At 43.2% G+C, this 26,893-nt stretch overlaps 1 protein-coding gene across 2 annotated transcripts; it reads right to left on the bottom strand.

Annotated features, from left to right (window-relative positions):
• Positions 1 to 1,037: 1,037 nt before the first annotated feature.
• gon4la (gon-4 like a) lies at positions 1,038 to 20,956 on the bottom strand. 2 transcript variants are annotated; one of them, XM_063009702.1, is made up of 28 exons: positions 20,615 to 20,956; positions 19,581 to 19,640; positions 18,762 to 18,991; positions 18,598 to 18,672; positions 18,437 to 18,487; positions 17,046 to 17,096; positions 16,856 to 16,951; positions 16,654 to 16,767; positions 15,757 to 15,927; positions 15,391 to 15,598; positions 14,914 to 15,015; positions 14,762 to 14,802; positions 14,568 to 14,677; positions 12,285 to 12,486; positions 10,965 to 11,051; positions 10,230 to 10,386; positions 9,783 to 9,912; positions 9,552 to 9,699; positions 9,220 to 9,336; positions 6,785 to 7,867; positions 6,035 to 6,116; positions 5,844 to 5,953; positions 5,562 to 5,759; positions 4,113 to 4,256; positions 3,527 to 3,736; positions 2,466 to 2,605; positions 2,269 to 2,371; positions 1,038 to 1,349 (listed from the first exon to the last, which is right to left on the bottom strand). In XM_063009702.1, the coding sequence occupies exons 1-28, from the start codon at positions 20,781 to 20,783 to the stop codon at positions 1,263 to 1,265; spliced, it is 4,476 nt and encodes a 1,491-aa protein (XP_062865772.1). In that variant the 5' UTR covers positions 20,784 to 20,956; the 3' UTR covers positions 1,038 to 1,262. The 2 variants fall into 2 exon arrangements, with proteins under 2 accessions (XP_062865772.1, XP_062865780.1); XM_063009710.1 differs by having other exon boundaries at positions 5,844 to 5,950; positions 20,615 to 20,955.
• Positions 20,957 to 26,893: the final 5,937 nt, after the last annotated feature.

Below are 26,893 nucleotides of genomic sequence, written 5' to 3'. Positions count from 1 at the left end.
GGACCAAAACAGAAATCTCGCTCGATTATTGGTTGGCAATGTTTACAACTGGTGAGATGTAAGCTGCTGATTGGTGAAACTTTCTGTCAATCAAAGAACATCCAATTGTTAAGCGTTGAAGATCAGAATGGGTCAATGTATTGTTTACGAAAAGCAACAATAATAATAGTAATTTTTAATGAATTTACTTGTTTTATTGATTTATTTATGGTAAATGTTTAATATTATGTTTTTCTTGATAATAATATTTACATACACACTGCATAAACAACCCATTAAACACTGATCAATGTATATAACCAACCCTTGAACTAAATGCTTCAAATCAACATGGTTCCTCAGGACATGGGTTGAATCCTCACCTCTGGTCACAGCCGTTTTGCATGTGGTTTCCTCCAGGTACTTTATTTACCCCAGTTCCCCCCACCCACCAATAATAATATGGCAGTAGCGAGAGCAAAAAAAAAATATATATATAATTTTTTATTCATACCAAGAATCAATACAGTGCAATGTATACATTTCAGTTTCATTAAGCACGTTATCCTGGTCAGGACTGCAGCAGGTCAGGTGCCATCTCCCCACACATTCATGGACAGCCGAAGGCATAGTATTATAGATCGCTGCACCACATGAGCAATGAAATGTATTACATTTATATGCACTTTATGCACACTGAAAATAAATCTTTACAAATCCATAATATTAGAAAAGCCACGACAGTCTGATAAAATGATTTGTGCACGGTATAATACTGTAATAATAAATCCAGCAGTAATGAAGCCAAACGTCTTGGTTACTTTATTACTTAACTATTTTGTAACTAACTCCTGTTTTATTATTTACATCCACTATATACAGACGTCCAACAACAAACCTGAATAAATAAGTGGAGAAACATGAGATCAGAAGCTTTCAGACAGTGTATCGCATGATTCAACCAAGCAATTAACATCCCATCATGCTGTAGTGCACGTGTTAAATACTGAGCAGCTTAATGCTGAATTAAAATGGCAAAGCAAAATGTAACATACGAGTTCTAATCCAATCTTTTTATTAGCATTCGAACACATTAGGCTGGCTGGCTTTCTGACGTTCTACATCCTCGAGTTGCCTGTTGCCTTCGGAGACGCTTGCAGTGAGAATTCTTACGGCTCAGGAAAGAGTCCAGAGTGGTTTTGAGAGTCCTCGTGTCTGTCCACTTTCGAAATTGAGATTGCAGTGGGTCTGGTGGGTAGCTGAGCACCGTTTTCTGCTTCCTCTCAGTCCGGTTCCTCTTCGGGGCTGGTGTGATGCAGCTTTGAGGATTTGTGGAAGAGTTTTATGAGATCCTGATAGCGTGCACCAACCTGTGAAGGAAAATAAACTTACGTCTGACTGAGCACAATAAAATCACTTTAAAGGTTCAGTCTGCTTTTGTATCTTTGGAATTTCTGTCCAATTTTGATGTTCTGATGTCCATCAGAATCCCCCCCCCCCATCGATCGATAAACCATAACATTAAAACCACCTCCTTGTTTCTACACTGTCTATTTTATCAGCTCCACTTACCATATAGAAGCACTTTGTAGTTCTACAATTACTGACTGTAGTCAATCTGTTTCTCTACATACTTTTTTAACCTGCTTTCATGCTGTTCTTTAATGGTCAGGACCCCCACAGGACCCCCACGGGACCACCACAGAGCAGGTATTATTTAGGTGGTGGATCATTCTCAGCACTGCAGTGACACTGACATGGTGCTGGTGTGTTAGTGTGTGTTGTGCTGGTATGAGTGGAGTTTTTAAATACCGTGTCCACTCACTGTCCACTCTATTAGACGCTCCTACCTAGTCGGTCCACCTTGTAGATGTAAAGTCAGAGACGATCGCTCATCTATTGCTGCTGTTTGAGTCGGTCATCTTCTAGACCTTCATCAGTGGTCACAGGACGCTGCCCACGGGCATATTTTTGGTTGGTGGACTATTCTCAGTCCAGCAGTGACAGTAAAGTGTTTAAAAACTCCAGCAGCGCTGCTGTGTCTGATCCACTCATACCAGCACAACACACACTAACACACCAGCACCATGTCAGTGTCACTGCAGTGCTGAGAATCATCCACCACCTATTTACTGTACTGGAGCTGCTGTTACACTCGAATTTCCCCCATGGGGATCAATAAAGGAATCTTATCTTATCTGATCGAGCTAGTGGTCAGATGTCCACATATTCTGAATCCTATTCTGATACAGAGGCTCCGTACTGAAAGCAGAGATCTACAGATCGTACCTCAGACGCTGTTTTATTACCCAGCTGAGCAGCAATAGCAGTGAAAGTGCTGGGAGAAGCTCCTCTCTGCTGACATGCGGTCAGGATCACACGGTCAGCCTCCCTGTTCAAACACACAGAACGTCACGTCAAAATGATACGATTTATTAAAAAATGTTCGGCAGTAAACGAGTAATTAAACAGAATAATAATTCAACCTTGTCCACAGCACCACTTTCTTCCCGCTTGGCATGTGTGAAATATTCTTTGCACACACAGGAATCTGTGAGGTGATGAGGTGGGACTGAACGTCTCCTGCCGTACTCGCTTTTACCTCCGGCTCTGTTCCTGCAGCCTTCTGAGAAAACAAATAAGAATGTGTATACACTGATCAGCCATAACATTAAAACCACCTCCTTGTTTCTACACTCACTGTCCATTTTATCAGCTCCACTTACCATATAGAAGCACTTTGCAGTTCTACAATTACTGACTGTAGTCCATCTGTTCCTCTACATGCTTTGTTACCCCCCTTTCATGCTGTTCTTCAATGGTCAGGACCCCCACAGGACCACCACAGAGCAGGTATTATTTAGGTGGTGGATCATTCTCAGCACTGCAGTGACACTGACATGGTGCTGGTGTGTTAGTGTGTGTTGTGCTGGTATGAGTGGATCAGACACAGCAGCGCTGATGGAGTTTTTAAACACCTCACTGTCACTGCTGGACTGAGAATAGTCCACCAACCAAAAAATATCCAGCCAACAGCGCCCCGTGGGATGAAGGTCTAGAAGATAAGCAACTCAAACAGCAGCGATAGATGAGCGATCGTCTCTGACTTTACATCTACAAGGTGGACCGACTAGGTAGGAGTGTCTAATAGAGTGGACAGTGAGTGGACACGATATTTAAAACCTCCAGCAGCGCTGCTGTGTCTTTTGATCCACCACCTAAATAATACCTGCTCTGTGGGGGTCCTGTGGGGGTCCTGACCATTGAAGAACAGGGTGAAAGCAGGTTAAAACAGCATGCAGAGAAACAGATGGACTACAGTCAGTAATTGTAGAACTACAAAGTGCTTCTATATGGTAAGTGGAGCTGATAAAATGGACAGTGAGTGTAGAAACAAAGAGGTGGTTTTAATGTTATGCATTTCCCACCATTTTTCCTGTTTTATTTTGGTCATATCCAATTCCTCACTTCACTGAGGTTAGAACCCGGGTACCCACACTACCCGTCAATGAGACATCATAATCAAACCAATAATAATCAACTTTACCTCAGAGTGGCTTTGATCTTCGAGAGTTTCTGTCCTCTCGGTTTTCGAGTGCGACCCGATAAGCTCGTGACTGAAGACGTCTTGAGTGTCGGCCTCCTCTTCCTCCTCCTCTTCATGCTGCACGGTGGGGTGGAGCTGCTCCAAAAACACCCAGTACTCCTCCAGCAGGTGGGCGTGGTCACGGAACAGCAGAGCTAACTTGGCTTTCATCTGAACGGAAATAGATTTTCAGATTCTACACGTACAACGTGGCCAAAAGTATGTGGACACCTGACAGCGGGCGTGTTGAGAGATCCCATCCCCTATTTATTCAAAACAGCATTGCTGAGGTTTCACAATAAATGGTTCGATTAATCCCTGTGGTGTTTAATTGAGCTCTGAACACCAAAAGTCGTCTAGCCATGTCACAAAATTCAAAGCATATTATTTATTTTCCGCACTTGAACGTTTGTACACACAGACGTGCACAAAATGCCTAAACCCAACAATTAGAAGACGTGTCCACATATTGTGGCTGTATTATATGCACATACTATCTTTTTTAATATATTCTGGTATTCACAGGGATGAACACATCACACAGTACCTCCTCTGAGCCGCGCCGGGTTTTAGGGAGTCCCTGCTGCAGAGTCCGTACAACCGTCCTGTAGTGCACCGAGTGCTCGCCGAAAGTGAGCTCCAGCTGCCGCAGGAACGCCCGGCTCCTTTCGAACGCCTGCTGCTCCGCCAGCTACAGAGAGAAAAGACCAGAAGGATCAACATATAGAAACCCGGCTTGTGTTTTATAGCACCACTGTGCAGAGATGTTCGCAAGTCACAAAATACGAGTCTGAGTCGAGTCACGAGTCTTTAGGCTAGAGTCCGAGTCAAGTCACGAGTCAATATAATAAACACAAAACATATATTGGAAATGTAGCGTAGAAATAAACAAATAATCTGTAAATTCAGATAAAAAACAACAACAGATTAGCGACTGTATTTAGCCATTTTACTTTCCTAGGTTCCAGTTAAAAGCTTCAACTGATACGTTTTGTTTTCATTACAGAACAAAAGCGCTCGATAAATCACGGTACAGCGGCCAAAATCCCAAACACAGCAAAAACATCATAACCGCTGCTTACCTGAGCTTCTGTTCTTCCAGATGCTATTACATTTATAAGCGTGCGTCCCATTAGGAACAGAATCCGTTATTTTGTAAATGTGCTTATAATTAAAAACCTCCAAACTTTTCCCGGTGGTGAAGTAAAACAGGAAGTCATTAGAAAGCCGATCGAGCGTTTCATTACCACGTCATCTGTGTGACGCAAACTGAATAAATGCAGATAACAGCATTTCTTACTAACAATTACAATCAGAAGCTCTGATTGGTTCAGAAAGCGATGGATTCCTGCACTACGTAGGGTACTCCACCATTTTAAGTAGGGAGCGACGCTTCGTCACTACACCGGAAGCTGGCTGGAACATTGCGTGCATTGCGGGTTAAGACGGCCGGAGCGTTATTATTATTAGAGAGCAGAAATGACACGATAAGAATGATGTCGGATCATATATATATACAGTATATATATATATATATATATATATATATAAAATTGTCACACGTAACTAATGTTGCTGACTTTCGTTGTCTTTTTTTGAGTCACAAGTCGAGTCTGAAGTCTCTGTGTGTGCGACTCGAGTCCCCATATCTGCCACCATGTACTCCATGATACACTGAGTTTATCCCAAAAATACATCTAGGTGAGATTTACTGAAATTCCACCTCAGGCTTTTTACATAAATTTGATTATTCTGTTGCTAATCCATCTACAGGCATGTTTTTCCAAAGGTGGAAAAAAAACAGAGCAGCCAGAGGAAACCACGCTCTCGTATTTCCGTGCTGGATGAATCGACTTGACATTTACATCACCAGTCATAACATCTGTATCCATTACAGGGCAACATCCACACCCATCCACTCAGTCCCTCATACCTATAGGCAGTTTAAAGCAGATGAGACACACAGATTAGACGCGAGGGGGCTCGTTTTCCTCACCAGGCCGCATTCCTGGGCTTGTTCGGGGTGCAGAAAAGCCGCGAAATCTCGCAGCAGCTCGGGCCAGTCGCTCAGCACGGGTTTAAGCCTCGCGTAGAGCTCCACCGCCGTCCTGCCCTCGGAGTCCCTCTCGAACTCGTACAGCACGTTCAGGAACTCCTCCACCTTCCCTGGCTCCACCTGCACAGCCTCGCACACCTGCAGAAAGCACGTGGACAATCGAGTGTGCTACTACGTCATGCACCCGAGCACGGTTTAATGATGAGCGTTAGTGGTGCAGACCTTCTCCAGGTAGGCCTGCGCGAACGCTATGTCTTTTATATCCCTCCGAGGATCGTCGGACGTTTGGTCGTGAAGATGCTCCGATTTTGGCGTCTTCTCAGCCGTCTCTGCTAAGCAGACAAACAGAATTCCACGTTATTCATCATGAATAGAACAACAAGATCGTTTAGCTAAGACGTTCAGCTACAAACCTGAAGCACGAGGTTCTGATCTGTCAGCATCCGAGGGTCCTGTTTGTTCAGATCCCGGCTCTGACGGCAGCTTCGGTGATTCCTTAAAGATTGTGCACAAAGCTTTACTTGCAGCAAATGAAATACACACCGATCAGGCATAACATTATGACCACCTTCCTAATATTGTGTTGGTCCCCTTTTGCAGCCCAATACGCAACAAACTGTGATGCTCTGTGCCTCTGTCGCCTCTGTCATGACCCTGTCGCGGGTTTACCACTGTTCCTCCCTTGGATCACTTTTGATAGATACTGACCACTGCAGACCGGGACACACCCCACAAGAGCTGAAGTTTTGGAGATGCTCTGACCCAGTCGTCTAGCCATCACAATTTGGCCCTCAAACTAGCTCAAATCTTCACGCTCGCCCATTTTTCCTGCTTCTAACATCTGAGGATATAATGTTATGCCTGGTCGGTGAATGTCTCACTTTAAAGAAGGAAAAATACGCTACTCCTCTACAGCTGAGATTTAATGTTCGAAGCTCAGTAGTGCTATCAGATGGTCGGGCGCCTACACAGACATGATTCGCAACCCCTGAACCACCATTTCGGCCTAAGATCAAGTGTAGTATAAAGGACAGTGGTAGCCTAGAGGGTTCAAATCCAGCCTCTGCTATGTAGCCACTGTTGGACCCTTGAGCAAGGCTTCCAAACTCAAAGCTAAAATCTAAAAGTTCATTGTAAGCCTCTATATAACCATAAACACTCACCTGAACCTCTGGCAGACACAGTACAGATGTTTCAGAAGCAGCCATGGTCACTTCTATTAAGTTTTTAGAAGTATTTGTCTCTTCTGCGATCCCACCTGGTTGTGCAGATGCTCTGTGTGTCTGTTCCTTTCCGTCTCCCACTTCCGTGGCATCATCTCCCTCATCTAAGCTTGGCGCAGGGCTTCCAGAAGATTCAGACAGGGTGAGGAACGGTTTCCCGAGAAACCTCCCGGCACAATCCTCCGCTTCCTCGTCGTTGCCGACGATTTCACCGAGCTCGGTCTCTTCTCCTTCTGCTTTCCTTCTTGGGGGTTCGTGTGGTGAAACCGCAACGTTCTGATCGTCATTTGGGTTCAGCTGAGCGGCCTGGCTGTGGGAGCTGCTGGTGACCACATATCCTGGAGGCAGGATGAGAAACTGTGAGGACTGAGATGTAGCCAGAGGCTTTAGAAGTTTCTGGTCCATGCTGAGTTTGAGTAAGGTGCCACATCTCTGACTCATGTTCTCATTAGCTAATGAGGCAGATAGCGGTTGGGTTTGGGGGGTGGAGGTGGGATATATGAAGGCAGTCGGCAGCGCCATTATGATGCTTCCTTGGCTTGAACACATCGGCGCTATATTTGGTGCTTGTACACCAGCCGATGTGGCTGCAAGACCTACGATGAGTTTTCCTGGGTTGATATTGGATGAATTCCTTCTGTAAGCCCTTCTTCTAGAGAATCGGGTTCTCTGCCTCTTAGAAACGGCACCAGCCTGATTAGGATTAACAGGGTCGCCAGCGAGCTTCGGCAGAATGGGCGGGAGGCGACTAAGTGCTTCCTCCAGATCCTTTGCAGACGGCGGAGGTTTGGTGGAAGCACTGTGGGCTTTATTCTTGCAGCTGGCGGGTGGAACACGTGGTTTAAGGGTTACAATCACAGAATCAGGAAGTCTGGGAGGGTAACGAGTACCAGCCGGGAAGGTGTAAGACGTGCAGGTCTGGTCTTTGGAGGAATTCGGGCTTTCTTCAGGAACGTTAGATTGTGAATTAGGGGAAGGCAGGTTGTACTTTTGCACTTCTTCATAAAATAGTTTGAGGTTTTCCTGTGAGATAAATCACACCAGAATTTACACCAGTGGAATCAACACATAAAACAAGTAAAAAAATCATAATTATCACTGAAAATGCAATATTTTAATCTTTTTATTTATAGTTTGGGTGGGAATTTGCAAAATTTGAATAGACTCGATATCCATGCGCACTCTGGCGACCTCTGCTGGCCGAGAAGCGCTGCTGGTTAGCACACGCGTGAAGCCGCCGGAAGCATCTTTACACCAGACAGCACATTTAGAGGAACACGCTACAGTTGTTGGCAGTTGAAGTACTGGACTAGTAATTGAAAGGTCGCTGGTTTAAGCCCCTACACTGTCAGGTTGCCACTGTTGGGCCCTCGAGCAAGGCCCTTAACCTTCAATCGCTTAGTCAGTACAGTACTGCTTCGGATAAAAGCGTCTGCTAAATGCCGAAAATGTAAATGCGACACTCCTGTGCGTATTCCTCCTAAGACCAGACACTAGGGGTCGCTGTCGCACCATTGAGTTGGCTTTGCAAAACAGGCTGCTTTGCCACCTGAGTGCCATATTATAATATAAACAAGATTTATTAGGATTATTTAAGAACTTAAAAAGGCAAATCCAATTTCCTATTGCATTTGCAATCTTCGCTGGATACAAAGAGCAGCTATAGCCTAGCGATTAAGGTACTGGACTAGTAACCAAAAGGTTGCCGGTTCAAGCCCCACCACTGCCAGGTTGCCACTGTTTGGCCCCCGGAGCAAGACCCTTAACCCTCAATTGCTCAGACTGTATACTGTCACAGTACTGTAAGTCGCTTTCAATAAAAGCGTCTGCTAAATGCCAAAAATGTAAATAGTAAATGCTAGACTCTGCGTATTCCTAAGACCAGACACTAGGAGTCGCTGTCGCACCATCGAGTTTGGGGCTGCTTTGCCACCCAAGTGTCATATTAGAATAAAAACAAGGTTTATTAGGATTATTACAGAACTTAAAAAGGCATATCTAATTTTCTAATGCATTTGCGATCTTCGCTAGATACAAAACACCTACGATAAGTGCTAAACAGCGGGTTGGAACACTAGTAGACGACCTATTCGGGGCGTTCAAAGCGACAGCGTTGAAACTCTACAAAATACTTAAACATCTAAGGAGGAACATGCTCTGCTTTCTGTATTTCTCTGTGGAATAATACTGAATCTGTGATCCTGCTACTGAATATTATGTATTTTTGGGGCTATATTATATTATATTAACTTTTTAGGCTGTGACCCTGCACCCCTGCTGCTTCTGCTACTACAGCACCATGATTCACACCACGAGCAAAGATCAACAGATGCTTACTGAATACTGAATATTACACAAACAGAAACAGTCATTACCAAAATCCAGGGAGGCAGGAGGTGTCTGTCTCTCTCCAGTGGGGGGCGCTGATCAGTGGGACTGACCCGACCACAGGCCAGCGGCATGGGCGGGCACTGACCTTCAACAAAGTAATTCTAATACAAATACAAACACACACACACAAGAAGAGGCTTAATGCACACACACTGTATGGTCAAAAGTATGTGGACGCTCGGCCTTATTATCGAGTTCAGGTGTTTAAGCCACACCCACCTGTACCAGGTGTATATAATCCCTAACAAGCTCATGATCTGTTCCCATAATTCTGTCCATATCGTGCATTATGATTAACATTCATGGCTTTACACACCTTTATAACGTTGGGGCTTTGCTTACGACACGAGAGGCGAACATGTTCTCTCAGGCACTTGATGTTTCGGCCTGCCAGCAGGTAGTGGCATGTCAGCTTGAGAGGGTGCACGGTGTCCTTAAAATGCTTATGACCCAAAACCACCAGGCTGTAGTGAAAGAAAACAGAATGCCATTTTAAGCTTAGCGCCGTTACATAGAATAATACTCTGAGTGACTGTAGGTGGCGTACCAGCTCGCCGCGGCGGTGAAGGGGCTTTTGTGACGGCAGGGATGCAGCTTGACGACGGGAAGCAATTCTGGGTAGAGAAACACCGGCCGAGTTGCCATCAACCAGGCCAGATCAGCCGGAATCCGGGAACCTTAAGGACATCGCGTAAACAATAACGTTTACTCAGAATAACAGCAAGAAATACACTATATGGACAAAAGTATTGGGACACCCCTTCTAAAGAAACTCCAGGGGCCTGCACAGAGCCCTGACCTCCCTGAGCCCCACTAAACAGCTCTGGAATTAACTGGAACATCAGCTGAGGCTTTCTTGACCGACATAAGTGCCCAGCCATAAAACACTGTCATCTTTTGACCAATAGGCACAAATTCCCACACAGAGATATACTTCAAAGTCTTGTGAGAAGCCTTGTTGTTGTTGTCAGTTTTTTTTTTTTTTTCTTTTTACCTGGAAATACTGGACACGGGTTCTGAGCGTCGTGTTTGGCGGACTGGTCCAGTTCCTCTAGAAGAGAGAGCGCACCCTGCAGGTTACAGGAGTTGAAGATACTGACAAAACCGGGATTAGCCTGCTCCCCACGCTGGGCAAAGAACTGCAGCTCAGACTAAGAGAGAGAGAGTACGAGTTTATATATTTTTATACATTTTTATTCATATGCTTATTGTTATTATTGCTATCATGTAGCTCAAAAAAAAATTTCCCACTTCAATTACTTTACTGAACACTACACTACACCGCTAACTCCACCAACACCCTGGACTACACACTGGACCTGTTATTTATTATTTATCATTTGCACCTGCACTTTATACAACCGTCATACATATATATGTATAGTTATAGTTATTTTGCACCGTCCTTATATAGTTATAGTTACAGTTGTATAGTTATTATTTACACAACTTTTATTATTATGACTGATATTATTATTATAATGTATACCTAACTAATCTTTTATTATTATTACTGTTATTATTATAATACATACCCATTTTTATTCATATGCTTATTGTTATTATTGCTATGTAGATATAATTCCATATATGTAAATAGCTATAGTGATAACTTTATATTCATATTCATATTCTATCATCATCTATCTATCTCACACGTGGAAATCTGTCTAAGATGTAAATATAACAGGTGTAGTGTGCTTATACATGTGTTATGGTCTGGTCTTACCAGAAACTGTCGAGTTGTGCAGGTCTCGGTCTGCAGAGTGTCCACTGACCTGCACAGCATGTTCACCTGAGTCAGGAGCTGCACATGCTGAAAAACATCATCGACAACACATTACCACCTTGCAGGACAAATATGCAGTATACAGTATATAGTGAGTGCATTATGCAGTATACACTATATAGTATATACTAAGTGCAGTATGCAGTATACAGTATATACTAAGTGCAGTATGCAGTATGCAGTATACAGTATATAGTGAGTGTAGTATACAGTATATAGTGAGTTTAGTATGCAGTATACAGTATATACTAAGTGTAGTATGCAGTATACAGTATATACTAAGTGTAGTATGCAGTATACAGTATATACTAAGTGCAGTATGCAGTATACAGTATACAGTGAGTGCAGTATACAGTATATACTAAGTGCAGTATGCAGTATACAGTGAGTGTAGTATGCAGTATACAGTATATAGTGAGTGTAGTATACAGTATATAGTGAGTGTAGTATACAGTATATACTGAGTGCAGTATGCAGTATGCAGTATACAGTGAGTGCAGTATGCAGTATACAGTATATACTAAGTGCAGTATGCAGTATACAGTATATACTAAGTGCAGTATGCAGTATACAGTATATACTAAGTGCAGTATGCAGTATACAGTATACAGTGAGTGCAGTATACAGTATATATTAAGTGAAGTATGCAGTATGCAGTATACAGTGAGTGTAGTATGCAGTATACAGTATATAGTGAGTGTAGTATACAGCATATAGTGAGTGTAGTATACAGTATATACTAAGTGTAGTATGCAGTATACAGTATACAGTGAGTGGAGTATGCAGTATACAGTATACAGTGAGTGCAGTATGCAGTATACAGTATATACTAAGTGCAGTATGCAGTATACAGTATATACTAAGTGCAGTATGCAGTATACAGTATATACTAAGTGCAGTATGCAGTATACAGTGAGTGCAGTATACAGTATATATTAAGTGAAGTATGCAGTATGCAGTATACAGTGAGTGTAGTATGCAGTATACAGTATATAGTGAGTGTAGTATACAGTATATAGTGAGTGTAGTATACAGTATATACTAAGTGTAGTATGCAGTATGCAGTATACAGTATATACTAAGTGCAGTATGCAGTATACAGTATATACTAAGTGCAGTATACAGTATACAGTGAGTGCAGTATGCAGTATACAGTATATACTAAGTGCAGTATGCAGTATACAGTATATACTAAGTGCAGTATGCAGTATATACTAAGTGTAGTATGCAGTATATACTAAGTGCAGTATGCAGACTGACCTGCTGGACGTGTTGCTGAAGGTGGAGCTTATGCGCCGGGCTGAGGAACAGAGAGATGGGGCTGCTGGGACGTTTAGGACGAGGAGGTGGGATGGGCACGCCTTTACTCTCCAACACAGCCTTACGCTTACGCACGGCCGCCAGCTTCTCTCTCACGGTGCTGTAGCTCTGGGTTAAAATGTCTGCCAAAGGATCCTCGTACCTACGCACAACAGCAAGGTTGTTTAATGCAACCTAGTACCTAGACATCTGAAGGAATCTGGTGGATCTGAGGGCTCCTCAGATGATTTTGAATATTTATAATGACAGAAAACATTTATTTTTTCATTTTTAACCCCCTGTATTACAATAAATTCTGCACAAGCTTATTGTGGCAGATTGGACACGTGTAGGAGGGGGCGTACAGGGTCACGTCATTCACGTGGAACCCAGTGGGCTGTGTTACAAATTGCATTCAGTAAACTGTGCCTTGTGTCTGGGACAGATATAATCCATCTAGTCATATGTCCACATACTTTAGACCATATCATGCATGTTTAATGCTTTATAATAATTATATGCATACTGAAAATTGAAATATATATATATATATATATATATATATACAGTGTATCACAAAAGTGAGTACACCCCTCACATTTCTGCAAATATTTCATTATATCTTTTCATGGGACAACACTATAGACATGAAACTTGGATATAACTTAGAGTAGTCAGTGTACAGCTTATATAGCAGTGTAGATTTACTGTCTTCTGAAAATAACTCAACACACAGCCATTAATGTCTAAATAGCTGGCAACATAAGTGAGTACACCCCACAGTGAACATGTCCAAATTGTGCCCAAATGTGTCGTTGTCCCTCCCTGGTGTCATGTGTCAAGGTCCCAGGTGTAAATGGGGAGCAGGGCTGTTAAATTTGGTGTTTTGGGTACAATTCTCTCATACTGGCCACTGGATATTCAACATGGCACCTCATGGCAAAGAACTCTCTGAGGATGTGAGAAATAGAATTGTTGCTCTCCACAAAGATGGCCTGGGCTATAAGAAGATTGCTAACACCCTGAAACTGAGCTACAGCATGGTGGCCAAGGTCATACAGCGGTTTTCCAGGACAGGTTCCACTCGGAACAGGCTTCGCCAGGGTCGACCAAAGAAGTTGAGTCCACGTGTTCGGCGTCATATCCAGAGGTTGGCTTTAAAAAATAGACACATGAGTGCTGCCAGCATTGCTGCAGAGGTTGAAGACGTGGGAGGTCAGCCTGTCAGTGCTCAGACCATACGCCGCACACTGCATCAACTCAGTCTGCATGGTCGTCATCCCAGAAGGAAGCTGACGCACAAGAAAGCCCGCAAACAGTTTGCTGAAGACAAGCAGTCCAAGAACATGGATTACTGGAATGCCCTGTGGTCTGACGAGACCAAGAGAAACTTGTTTGGCTCAGATGGTGTCCATCATGTGTGGCGGCGCCCTGGTGAGAAGTACCAAGACAACTGTATCTTGCCTACAGTCAAGCATGGTGGTGGTAGCATCATGGTCTTGGGCTGCATGAGTGTTGCTGGCACTGGGGAGCTGCAGTTCATTGAGGGAAACATGAATTTCAACATGTACTGTGACATTCTGAAACAGAGCATGATCCCCTCCCTTCGAAAACTGGGCCTCATGGCAGTTTTCCAACAGGATAACGACCCCAAACACAACCTCCAAGATGACAACTGCCTTGCTGAGGAAGCTGAAGGTAAAGGTGATGGACTAAACCCAATTGAGCACCTGTGGCGCATCCTCAAGTGGAAGGTGGAGGAGTTCAAGGTGTCTAACATCCACCAGCTCCGTGATGTCATCATGGAGGAGTGGAAGAGGATTCCAGTAGCAACCTGTGCAGCTCTGGTGAATTCCATGCCCAGGAGGGTTAAGGCAGTGCTGGATAATAATGGTGGTCACACAAAATATTGACACTTTGGGCACAATTTGGACATGTTCACTGTGGGGTGTACTCACTTATGTTGCCAGCCATTTAGACATGAATGGCTGTGTGTTGAGTTATTTTCAGAAGACAGTAAATCTACACTGCTATACAAGTTGTACACTGACTACTCTAAGTTATATCCAAGTTTCATGTCTATAGTGTTGTCCCATGAAAAGATATAATGAAATATTTACAGAAATGTGAGGGGTGTACTCACTTTTGTGATACACTGTATATATATATATATATATACACATAGGGTTACTGGATACTGATGACCACATATAGGAATGCATTATCTATATTGTGAGGTCTTACTGAATAGTCTCCAAAATACTAGGTGGGTCTTGTTGAGAAGTCTCTTCTTCCTCCTTTTCCTCTTCTTCCTCATGGCCTTCTTCATCCAGACCTGCTAATTCATCCTGAAACTATCGAAGAAGGTAAAATAATTCATTCCAAAGCTGAAACAGAACAGATAAGCTATAAATAATAAATGTAAGATTATTCCCTACTGTGTCAAACAGTTCTTCCGTCAGGTCGTTCACTTCCTTCTCTGAAAAAAACCCCCAAAAAAACCACACACACACACGAGCATGATGTATATATTTTTTATACTGTTGTATGGCATGATGGGCATGTGGATTGGTAGGCGCTGGCTACTTACTGGTGATGCGCACCGCTTTGTCATTGCGGTAGTCCTCCACATCTGGCTCATCGATGTCAGCCAGGAAGTTGAAATCTGGATCGTCCTCATCGTCGCCCTCCTCTAATCCCAGACAGACAACAATCGTCAGTAACAGATCTGGCCTAAATGCATTTGATTTAACTGTTCGCAAGATGCTGTGTCCTAAATCACATAATACAGTACAATACAACATAATACAGCTGGGCATTTCCATTGGACGGTGTCCATACGTAGGGCAGTTGTAGCCCAGCAGGTAAGGTACAGGATTAGGAATCCAAAGGTCGCTGGTTCAAGCCTCACTACTGCTAGGTTGCCACTGTTGGGCCCTTGAGCACGGCCCTTAACCCTCACTGTCACAGTACTGTGTCTGCTGCTGAACTGTGTCAGAACGTGTCCAGAGTGCATCTAAGAATAAACCCCTAAAGAAAATGAACAGAATTTGGCTCGAGTTATCACCTTCATTCTCCACGTCCGAGTTCATGAGACCCTGCAGCCACCCCGTCCACTCTCTGTCCTCGGGGGCGGAGCCATTCTCATACATGTCCGGCGTTATGTCAGGGGCTATGAGCTCCGCCTCCAGTCGGCCCAGCGGCACGTCTCTGAGCGGCCGTTTGGAACGGGTGCGGAAAGCCATCAGGCCGTCCTCTCCGTTAGTGGTGAGGGACTGGAGAACGAGAAAGAAAATACACGTTAAGTCCAAAAATATGTGGACATGTGCCCACACAACACACACTACTGATAATACTACTGTAATAAAAACTTCACACGGCATTCTTTTCTCTTTTTTTGTAAGATATTATGAGAACGGAACATCAGCGCTACCTGGTAAGTGTCCATACGGTCAGTCCCGATGGCCAGCTCTTCATCCACAGCGTGGAGTTTCTCCATGAAGCTGCTCTCTGACTGGTGCCGTGATGGTTCCGGGCCCTGCGGAGGTGGAGGGGGACCCATGGGCACCACCTCCACCTGGACGTGCCTTGCCCTGCGCAGGGTCTGAACAGAAAAAGTTATTCCAAATTTGTCATTTTGAATTCCTCACTACACCACCCCCACTCTCACCTTGTAGGGCCACAGACTATTGTGGTTATTTGTACTTGGTGTTATGAAATCAGGTATTCTGTGACTAAAAGTGCCTATCTCGAGCTCTCGAATTTGGATCTCAGCATTAGTAGTAGATAGATATACTTTATTTGTCATATATACATATACAGGTGTCATATATACATATACAGCTGGGGTCAGAGCGCAGGGTCAGCCATCGTATGGCGCCCCTGGAGCAGACAGGGTTAAGGGCCTTGCTCAAGGACCCAACAGTGGCTGCATAGCAGAGCCTGGATTTGAACTGCCAATCTTCAGGTTGATAGCCCAAAGCTCTACCCACTAGGCTACTAGTAGGGCGTGACTCTCTGTGGGACAGCCGGTTGGTTCTCCTGACAATATCATTATGGAACTGGCGCCCTTTTTTGGCTATAGCAGTTTCTATATCCACAAAATTTCAGACCATGTCTATGGGAATTTGTGCACTCTCGCAACTGATGTTCAAATTCTGAGCAGGCCAGGAAAATTAGCAGGATATAGTTTATATTATATAAGTAACTATGTAGTAAACAGCTGCACTCATCATTAAAGACGGGTGTCCACATACTTTGGGCCGTTTAGCGTACTTCAGACTGGTGTACTGTACATGATAACCAGTTTCTGGATGTGTTTTTGGGTTACCTGTCTGGGGCTGCAGCTGTTCTCGCCCTCGCATTCGCTGTAGGATCTGTTGAGGCTCAGCCGTGTGCCGCGCGGCGACGACGCCGTACTTTCCAGATCACTTTCCAGAAGTGTCTACAACACACAACACACAACACAACACATCCACACCGTTCCAGATGTTCATCTTCACAGAACAAGAGCTTTAAAGAAACGACCTTACTTCCTCCGCCGTCTCGTCCTCCTCCTCTTCGTCGGGCCGATACTCTTCATCAGACGAGTCCTCCTCTTCTAGAGGGATGTCCACAAACTGAGGAACCTTTGAACACATTCATATGAGCTTATTTAAATAACTTTATGGATAATGATCAGCGTATTGATGTCGGGGCTTTGGTTCCTGTTGTTTTTATTACCTTTACTTGGCTCGGCTTCTTGATGGGTGAAATGTTCCAAGCGGGGATGACCTACAAGATAATCGACACTATAATTATAATTTGGGACACATGAAGCTTCTTTGGACAAATATTTTAAACATAAGGAACTTTTTCAATGGTCAAATTATTTAATTTAATATTTATAAGTGGAGGATCAGGAGAACTAGTGGTGTGACGATATTCAGTCACAAATATATCATATTACAGTCTTGGAAATTTGGTGGGACATCATAAGGTTGCTGGTTCAAGCCTTACCTATGCCAAGTTGCCCCCATTGGGCTCCTAAGCAATGCCCTTCACCCTCATTTGCTTAGATCACTTCTATTAACCTTTACGGCATTTAGCAAGCGCTTTTATCCAAAGTATTAAAGTCTAAATATTTAAGGATTAAATTGAACCAGCAACCTTCTAATTACCAGTCCAGAGTAGCTTAACCACTGATCAACCACTGATCTACCACTGACCTTAGACACACTGCTAAGTTTGCATTTACACTTATGGCATTTAGCAGCTGCTTTATCCAATTTGAGCCTGGTCAGGGTTCGGCTTTCCCAGAATCACTGGACGCAATGCAGTAACATCCACCAATTATATCTGTATGTAGACACCCAACCGTCCAAAAGCCCCTCTGTGGATTCGAACCCTGGATCCTCCACCAGAGCGGCTTTTTTTCCTCCCTTTTTTTTAGGGTTTCCAATTTTTACCCGATTGCGTTATGCTTCCTCTGTACTGGTGCTGACCCCTGCCCCTGATTGTGGAGAGCGAACTGACACACGCCTTCTCCGATACGTGAGCAGTGCCCGACTGCATTTTTTCACCTGCACCAGCCGAGTTCATATGCGAATCAGCCCTGTGCACAGAGAGCCACACCCTGATCAGCATTATTCCTCTACTCTGTGCAGACGACATCAACCAGCCAGCAGAGAACGTAACTGCATCAGTTATGAGGTCCCTATCCGGCTCCCTAACCCTGTATGAACAACAGGCAAACGCCGGCTGGCTGAGCTGAGATTCGATACGATGTATTCGAAATCCCAGCTCTGTTGTGCTAGCGAGTTTTAACGCTGCGCCACCTGAGAGGCAATCAGAGCGGCTTTTTACCTAATAGTATAGAAGAATGTTATATAATATATAATATGCAATAATATGCTGGTAGTGTCTCTAAATCTGTGAGTAAAATGTCAGAATTTAAAGTGAATTTGAAGGTCAAGAGCCGAGGAAACACTAATCAGTAACTGAAATGTCATTAGTCTATAAGTAAAGTGTGATGGAGAGATTCTTCCTCAACAGATTCTCCTGCAGGTTGGTTGAATATTCTACAAATTATAGAAATAAAGCTTTAATATACGAAACTACAAGGGCAAACGTACCACTCCTTTCTCCACCACCTCCTTCAGTTTAGATCGGGTCATCTTAGGTTCCTGAAAAATGCAGAATCAAAGACGTCAGAAGGTCGAATCCTAAATATAAAACAGAACTTCTAAATATAATACAGATTAAAATGCACTACATAAGAGCTACTAATACTCACAAACACAGGAACAGGTTCGGTCTCGTTGATGGCGGCTTTCATCATGGCCACGACATGCTCGTTCGTTAGCACCTCCTGTAGACATGATTATGATAACAATCTCATCAATAATAATATATATAATAATGCAAATCAGTCAAACCACACCGCTAATCCACACTCACGTGTATGATGCTGCGCACATTGGCCGAGGTTAGGTTATGCTGGCGTGACTTGCTCTCCAGCTCCCGGTCCAGCTCGGGGTCGATCTCAACCTCTGGTTGGATTTCATCATCATCATCGTCATCTCCTTCCTCCTCAACACCCTCCAGAGAGCCCGTTTCTGTCGTCCCTCTTTTGCGCTTCATACCTCTTTTTGTTCTCCCACTTCGTTGGGCGGGGACGTGTTCATTTACTGTAAGAGGTTGTGTTAAAACAGCTCGCTGATGTTATACTGGCAGTGAGCATCTCTCATTCAACATGTTTTCAGATACTAATAAAGGAGGTAAGCCTGACGTTCCTCACAAAGTGACCTGAGAGATCATTAGGTGTCTCAAATGGTCAACAAGATCTTAAACCCTGCAAGTTCAATTTACAAGCTGCAAATATTGCAAAAGCAAGGAAGTTACAGAGCCAAAGAAAACACCCTGAGCATGACAGTCAGTACAACTGGTTTAATAATCCACAAGTAGAACATTTAAAGAAGTAGTTTTGGCCCCACACAAGATCTTTCAAACTACTTATAAAAAAGATAAGTAAGAAGTAAGCACTTCCTCAAAAAAGAGTTGCCGGATGATCTGAATGCAGCAGGAACAACAGTTACACAATAAACAATAAGCAAAGACCAGTGCCACAATCCTCTCCATTCCAACCCCCCACTTAATCTGTACTACACTATGTAAACACATGGAATCCATGTCTGATCTGATTCGAATTCCTTACTTTTGTAAGCAGTACAGATACACTTAACATGTTTGGTTATGCAGTTCTGGTTTACAACCCACCGTCAGTGATGGTTAGGGTCTTCTCTGATTCATCTTCCAATGACAAGCCACAAACGGCACCTATAAATAAAGTAGGAGATTATAGATAGGAGATTTATAGTACATATGGGCCAGTGATAGCTCAGTGGTTAAGGTACTGGACTAGTAAACAGAAGGTTGCCGGTTCAAGCCCCGCCACCACCAAGTTGCCACTGTTGGGTCCCTGAGCAAGGTCCTTAACCCTCAATTGCTCATTGTGTTCTGCTCATTGTGTAAGTCGCTTTGGATAAAAGCGTCTGCTAAATGCTGAAAATGTAAATGTAAATGTACATACATGTATAATCTTAACCAATCCGGAAAAAAAATACATTCATGGGCATAAAATGGGCATTCAGGTGGCATCAGAGTCTAATCATGCTCTAGGACAATGGTCCCAAACCACCGGGCTATTTATTACCAGGCCGCACAAAAAAAGTGAATAATTCACTGCTTCTATTTCGAGTGTTATTGTCTTATCGTCACCCATAGGTGGGAGCAGCGTCTCGCTGCAGTGAAAATAGCTCATTTTACATCGTTTGTGAGCAATATTATTACATTATATTACATAATGTTAAATCATCCCTTCCCTGCCGGTCCGTGAAATTATATCTTATATGAAACCAGTCTGTGGTGCAAAAAAGGTTGGGAAACGCTGCTCTAGGACACCACTGCTGGGCAGGCACTCAACAGACACATGGTCGTGTCTGAGGAAGGAAAGGTCAGAGAGGGTTTGTCGGCACTGTGACTGCAATAGCAGGTGGAGGAACACATTGGGCAAAGCGTGATCATCTCTGTGAGAATCCACCGCTGGCTGGTGTAAAGAAGTCACAGTGGCAAGTGGTGCAGGCACCAAAGGACTGTAACAGGGAACTGGAAATGACTAAATAAGGAGGAAAAGAGAAGAAATTTACAGTGCAAACATCTTAAAACGAAAATTGCTTTCCAATTCCATTCAAATACCAAAATGTCACATGCATGTCAACTTTTGCAAATACATTTAAAGGTGATGGTGTTACCAGCTTTGCACTTTGCTTGACATCTGGCTGATGGTGTGTTTTCCACACTCTGCTCCTCTGCAGATGTTGAAATGAGAGATCCACTGGATCCTGCTGATGATTTATCTTCATGTTCTTCGTTTTTAGATCGAGCAGATCCAGTTTTACTGCGCCTACCTGATACATTCATCTCCACTTCATTTACAATGCACCTCCATGTCCTCACAGCTACATCTCACACTGAAGCAGCTCCCATTTCTACCCAAAACATCTGCATAATTATACTAAAACGTTTTAATTTCACGGGTTCAATCAGGTTTAGTTATGAATTGTTGATTTTTTTGTCTGTTTTTAGCAGCACGTTTAGCTTGTGGCTAGGCTATCCAAAACAACAACAGTTAGCTTAGCAACTTGCTAGCAACTTCAAACAAAAATAACGTTTCATAAAATGTCTTTGGCAAGTGACATGACATCTTGAACAGTCCGTTATCTAAGAAAACTGCATTTTACTCTAATGTTCACATATAAAATGGACAAATTTATACATTATACAAGTATTACACATTCAAAACACTTCGTGATACGCGCCAGTCAGTGCTGTGCCGGTGATTCCATAATAAAACGTCACACCCGGTTCACAGCACCACAATTAAACTCCAAACTAAAAGTCTGTTTATTTATTTATTCATTTTAACACAGTATTTTGCCCTGGTTTGAGTCGCGGTGGCCCCGGAGCCACCTGGAAACTCTGGGCGCAAGGCAGGAACCCACCCTGAACAGGGCGCATCTATTACAGGGCGATACACACACACCTATTCATTCAATTACTCACATCTTGGAACCGTTTAGTGTGGCTAATCCACCTACTGCATGTTTTTAGAGGTGGAAGGAAGTCAGAGTACCTGAAGGAAACTTTTTAATGGCTTTTTTCTGTCTTCAAAATCTGTAAATTGTAGACAGCGGTCACCACTGCATGAACGTTTGGGCTTTCCAGATCATTCTTTCTGGCAATGTCATTTTTGGAAAACTGTAGATTTGATTATTATAAAGTACACCGATCAGCCATAACACTAAGCACTTTGTAGTTCTACAATTACTGACTGTAGTCCATATGTTTCTCTGCATGCTTTGTTACCCCCTTTCATGCTGGTCTTCAATGGTCAGGACTCCCACAGGACCACCACAGAGCAGGTATTATTTAGGTGGTGGATCATTCTCAGCACTGCAGTGACACCGACATGGTGGTGGTGTGTTAGTGTGTGTTGTGCTGGTATGAGTGGATCAGACACAGCAGCGCTGCTGGAGTTTTTAAACACCTCACTGTCACTGCTGGACTGAAAATAGTCCACCAACCAAAAATATCCAGCCGACAGCGCACCGTGGGCAGCGTCCTGTGACCACTGATGAAGGTCTAGAAGATGACCGACTCAAACAGCAGCAATAGATGAGCGATCGTCTCTGACTTTACATCTACAAGGTGGACCGACTAGGTAGGAGTGTCTAATAGAGTGGACAGTGAGTGGACATGGTATTTAAAAACTCCAGCAGTGCTGCTGTGTCTGATCCACTCATACCAGCACAACACACACTAACACACCACCACCATGTCAGTGTCACTGCACTGCTGAGAATGATCCACCACCTAAATAATACCTGCTCTGTGGTGGTCCTGTGAGGGTCCTGATCATTGAAGAACAGGGTGAAAGCAGGTTAAAAAGGTATGTAGAGAAACAGATGGACTACAGTCAGTAATTGTAGAACTACAAAGTGCTTCTATATGATAAGTGGAGCTGATAAAATGGACAGTGAGTGTAGAAACAAGGAGGTGGTTTTAATGTTATGGCTGATCGATGTATATAAAGTATTTGTTTAATTCTTGCCAACTTCCAGTATCACCAAAACCTTTTTTGTGAAGCTTCAGTATACAGTATATTTACTCACACCTTAACTATAGATGTCTGATTTCAAATTAATTGCTTCTTTGTGATTATAAAAGTTATAACCTAAAAGTACCTCATACATATCTGAATAGGGGTGTTTTAAATAAAAAAATCTTATTGTATTTCTTCACAAGTGATTCACCTGACCAGGTTTACGGAGAGCTTAATAATAAGCAAAAAAGCTAAATCAGGTCTAAGCCTCAACCCTAGTGTATATGGTATGGAATAATGGTTTATATCACAAATGTAATGCACTTCATATCTAATTACACTGGACTTAGCTACATATTTACTTAATGCACTTGATATGGCCTAAACAATACCATAAAATGCTCATTTCTACTCCTGATGTATTATATAGCATTTCATGTCTAATTAGATAGTATTTGGGTTTAAACTGCTGAGGATGCAATCATGTGCTAATTATGCTCACATGTAGCTCGTTTAGTTGGAGTCTTTAAAGCCTGAGCAGTCACAGTCTGTAAAGCAACAAATACTTCAAACCACCGGCCAAGTTTGTTAAACAGCACATCTTTGCAAAAACTTTTACTTATAAGAAATGTTTGCTGTTGGTACAGACTTTGTTAATGCAGAGAAAAGCCCAGCCGCAAAGGTGAAGGCCTGGCAAAATGTGGCGCTGACTCCAGGAAGAATACCCAGCTTTTTCGTTCCTCCAAAGTTGAACCTCAGCGTTTCACCTCGGTTCAGAAAAGCCAAAGACAGTGATGAGTACAGACTGTTATCAACCAGCAGCCCAGAGGAACTTTCTCCAACGTCTAGTTCTCCACTGGGGTCTCCGCGCTTTACCGCCAGGTTCCGCTTGACCCCGAGATCAAATCGTAAACGTGGCAAGGACGACCTTTCAGATCCGTCTACAAGATCGGCGATGTCTCTGCAGCACGTGGACAAAGTCGCCACTCCGTACGGCTTCCGTACGTTAGCGGCCAGCCCAAACGTAACCCGGAGGGAATCGCTCTTCCATAAGAGAATCAGAGGTCGGAAAGTAGCTGTTCTTTCGAGTCCTGTAGCCTCATCTGTGGTTCCAGATCTCCAGGATTCTCCCAAGCTGTCCATCACCCCCAAGCCAAGCCCAGGATCTGGATGTTCTGCTCAAAGATCTGAGAGGAAAGGACTACAGATGCTTCTCATCAATCCTCGGGCTGCGTTGAAGAGTTTTACTCCTGGGAGAAGAAAAAACAAACCCCAAAAAGTGCAGGAGGGATTTTAAAAAACTGGTATTGGGTACATGTTGAACTTTCGAATTTAAATACTAATAAATAAATATTTTATATACTTTAAGTTTCATGTATTTTGTGTACCACTAAACTAGGGTTGTTGGGTCTAGATCAATAATCCAATTCCTTATCACCACCGCAATGCTGGTAAGCTTAGGTGTAGCATTTTAGTTGGTGTTTAGCACTGATGTTAAGCTCTGATGTTTCAACTAGAACCTGAAAAGACCATGTGCAAATAATTCTATGATGGAAGTGAAACTACACTGCAAGTATCCCACAATATGTTCAAATCAACCATGTTCGTATAATTATAAAAGCTGTTAATCTGTGAAACCATGCCCAGATATTTGAGTAGTGTTAGCTTAGCAGCTAAGATACTGGACTAGTAAATGAAATGTTGCTGATTTAAACACCACCACATTTGAGCCCTTGAGTAAGGTCCTTCTAATAAAATCCTGCCTTAGCAGAAACATCTCCATATGCTGAAAATGTTTACTGCTCTGCTTCTCAGCTTTGAGTTTTCAATCAGAAGGTCAAGGGCCAAGCAGCCACCACTAAAAACCACTTTTAGCTCCAGGGTGTGTAACGACTGACCCTGTGCAATGACCCCAGTTTTTAAACAAGCTTTGACATGCAAAACATTTACGTATACACAACAAAAGCATTCTTCTTTCCTTCTATTTAATATAACTATGCAGTCAGGAAAATGAATGCACATAAAATGGAACACAATTAACATTCAAGGTCACTGGTTCAAGTCCCACTGCTGGGGTGGCATGGTGGCTCAGTGGGTAGCACTGTCACCTCACAGCAAGAAGGTCCTGGGTTCGATCCCCAGGATGGACAGTCTGGGTCCTTTCTGTGTGGAGTTTGCATGTTCTCCCCGTGTCTGCGTGGGTTTCCTCCCACAGTCCAAAGACCTGCAAGTGACGTGAATTGGAGATACAAAATTGACTGTGTTTGATATTAAACTTGAGAACTGATGAATCAGGTAGCTACCGTTCCTGTCATGAATGTAACCAAAGTGTAAAACATGACGTTAAAATCCTAATAAACAAACTGCCAGGTTGCAACCCTTAACCCTCGATTGCTTAGACAGTACACAGGATAAAAGCGTCTGCTAAAAGCTAAATATGTAAATATTCAATTATTTTTCATGTGCAGTTCTTTCAGTAATGTGATACTAATACTTTTAGTCTAGTGGTTCGCTAATGACCCTGCATAAACACCCAAATTAGATAGGTTACCTGGCATCCTTATAAGCTCTTTAAATGTTAAATAAGCTTCAGTTGAGGCACTCAGAGTTTTTAATGTTAATAAAACCTGCTACATTCACTTTTGCTCGATTGTATTCGTCATTCATTGCTGCTGTTTTGGTTGGTAATGGATTGTTGGTTAATGGTTAACCATCTGCTCATGATGGTCTGCTATCGGTTAAAAAATTTGCATCCTAGTTCACACTAAAAAGATTAGTCCCTGTAGGGTTTGTTTCCTTTCAAGGTTTCTTTCTTGTAATGTTAAGGGAGCTTTTCCTCGCCACTGTTGCCCTCGGCTTGCTTAACACTTTTTCTGCGGAAGTTGCTTTGAAACATCTTTTGTAAAAAAGTGCTATACAAATAACTTACACCTTGTGATATAAGTATTTGATTTGATAAACAAAGTAATGACATACACCGATCAGCCATAACATTAAAACCACCTCCTTGTTTCTACACTCACTGTCCATTTTATCAGCTCCACTTACCATATAGAAGCACTTTGTAGTTCTACAATTACTGACTGTAGTCCATCTGTTCCTCTACATGCTTCTTCAATGGTCAGGACCCTCACAGGACCACCACAGAGCAGGTATTATTTAGGTGGCGGATCATTCTCAGCACTGCATGGTGGTGGTGTGTTAGTGTGTGTTGAGCTGGTATGAGTGGATCAGACACAGCAGCGCTGCTGGAGTTTTTAAACACCTCACTGTCACTGCTGGACTGAGAATAGTCCACCAACCAAAAATATCCAGCCAACAGCGCCCTGTGGGCAGCGTCCTGTTACCACTGATGAAGGTCTAGAACAGAGGTCACTAACAGGCGGACCGCGGTCCGGGTCCGGACCCAGAAGCTGTCCCATACGGACCCGGACCTACAGCCAAAACAGAAAGTTAGGATTTGAAACCTGACGGAGCGCTTCTATTTTAACCGGCGCAGCTTCTGTACCATTTACGGTAGCGGTTTAGTGGATGAGAAAACGCACAGACACCAGAGATCACGTGACACCACTCAGCCAATCAAGTCTGTGCATTCCAGTCGGTAAACACCGCAACTCTACAGATGAGAGAGTTAGTGGCGAGTTACATGTGAAAAGACGGTGGAAAGAAAAAGAAAGATAGCGAACGTAGAACAAACGAAGGGAGAGATACAGACGACTGTGCAGGAGAAAGTTGAGAAAAGACGAGTGAGACAGGAGACAAATGGCGCTCTCCAAAAAAGAAACGTGTACAGCAAAAATACAGCATTTAATCCGTGATGGAGAGACTCATCTCTGTTCTTACTTCCTACTGGAGCACAATTTATTTTTATTTTCTCCTAATTTGATAAGAGAAAGGTTTGATAAGGTGGGGTGGTCCGTGTCCTCTCTGTGTGGAGTTTGCATGTTCTCCCCGTGTCTGCATGGGTTTCCTTCGGTGCTCCGGTTTCCTCCCACAGTACAAAGACGTGCAAGTGAGGTGAATTGGAGACACTGAATTGTCCATGACTGTGTTGGATATAAACTTGTGAACTGATGAGTCTTGTGTAATGAATAACTACCGTTCCTGTCATGATGTAACCAAAGTGTAAAACATGACGTTATAATCCTAATAAACAGACATTTGATTTGACAGTCAGTTATTGATTACATGCAGATGTTGATACAACTACTAGACTACTTGTATATCAATATATATATTATATATTATGCAATGATAGCTCAGTGGTTAAGGTACTGGACTAATAAACAGAAGGTTGCCGGTTCAAGCCCCACCACCACCAAGTTGCCACTTTTGGGTCCCTGAGTAAGGCCCTTAACCCCCAGTTGCTCATTGTGCAAGTCGCTTTGGATAAAAGTGTCCGCTAAATGCTATATATATATATATATAT

This window comes from Trichomycterus rosablanca, chromosome 2 (assembly GCF_030014385.1).
Source record: "Trichomycterus rosablanca isolate fTriRos1 chromosome 2, fTriRos1.hap1, whole genome shotgun sequence".
NCBI lineage: Eukaryota > Metazoa > Chordata > Actinopteri > Siluriformes > Trichomycteridae > Trichomycterus > Trichomycterus rosablanca.
This window is presented reverse-complemented; position numbering and strand designations above follow the sequence as displayed.

Coding starts and splice junctions, on each gene's coding strand:
- gon4la (XM_063009702.1), bottom strand. CDS start 20,783: ATGAATGTATCAGGTAGGCGCAGTAAAACTGGATCTGCTCGATCTAAA. Junction 5,760..5,843: donor CGCAGGCCTACCTGGAGAAG/GTCTGCACCACT, acceptor TGCTTTCTGCAG/GTGTGCGAGGCTGTGCAGGT. Junction 2,606..3,526: donor AAGATCAAAGCCACTCTGAG/GTAAAGTTGATT, acceptor TTGTTTTCTCAG/AAGGCTGCAGGAACAGAGCC.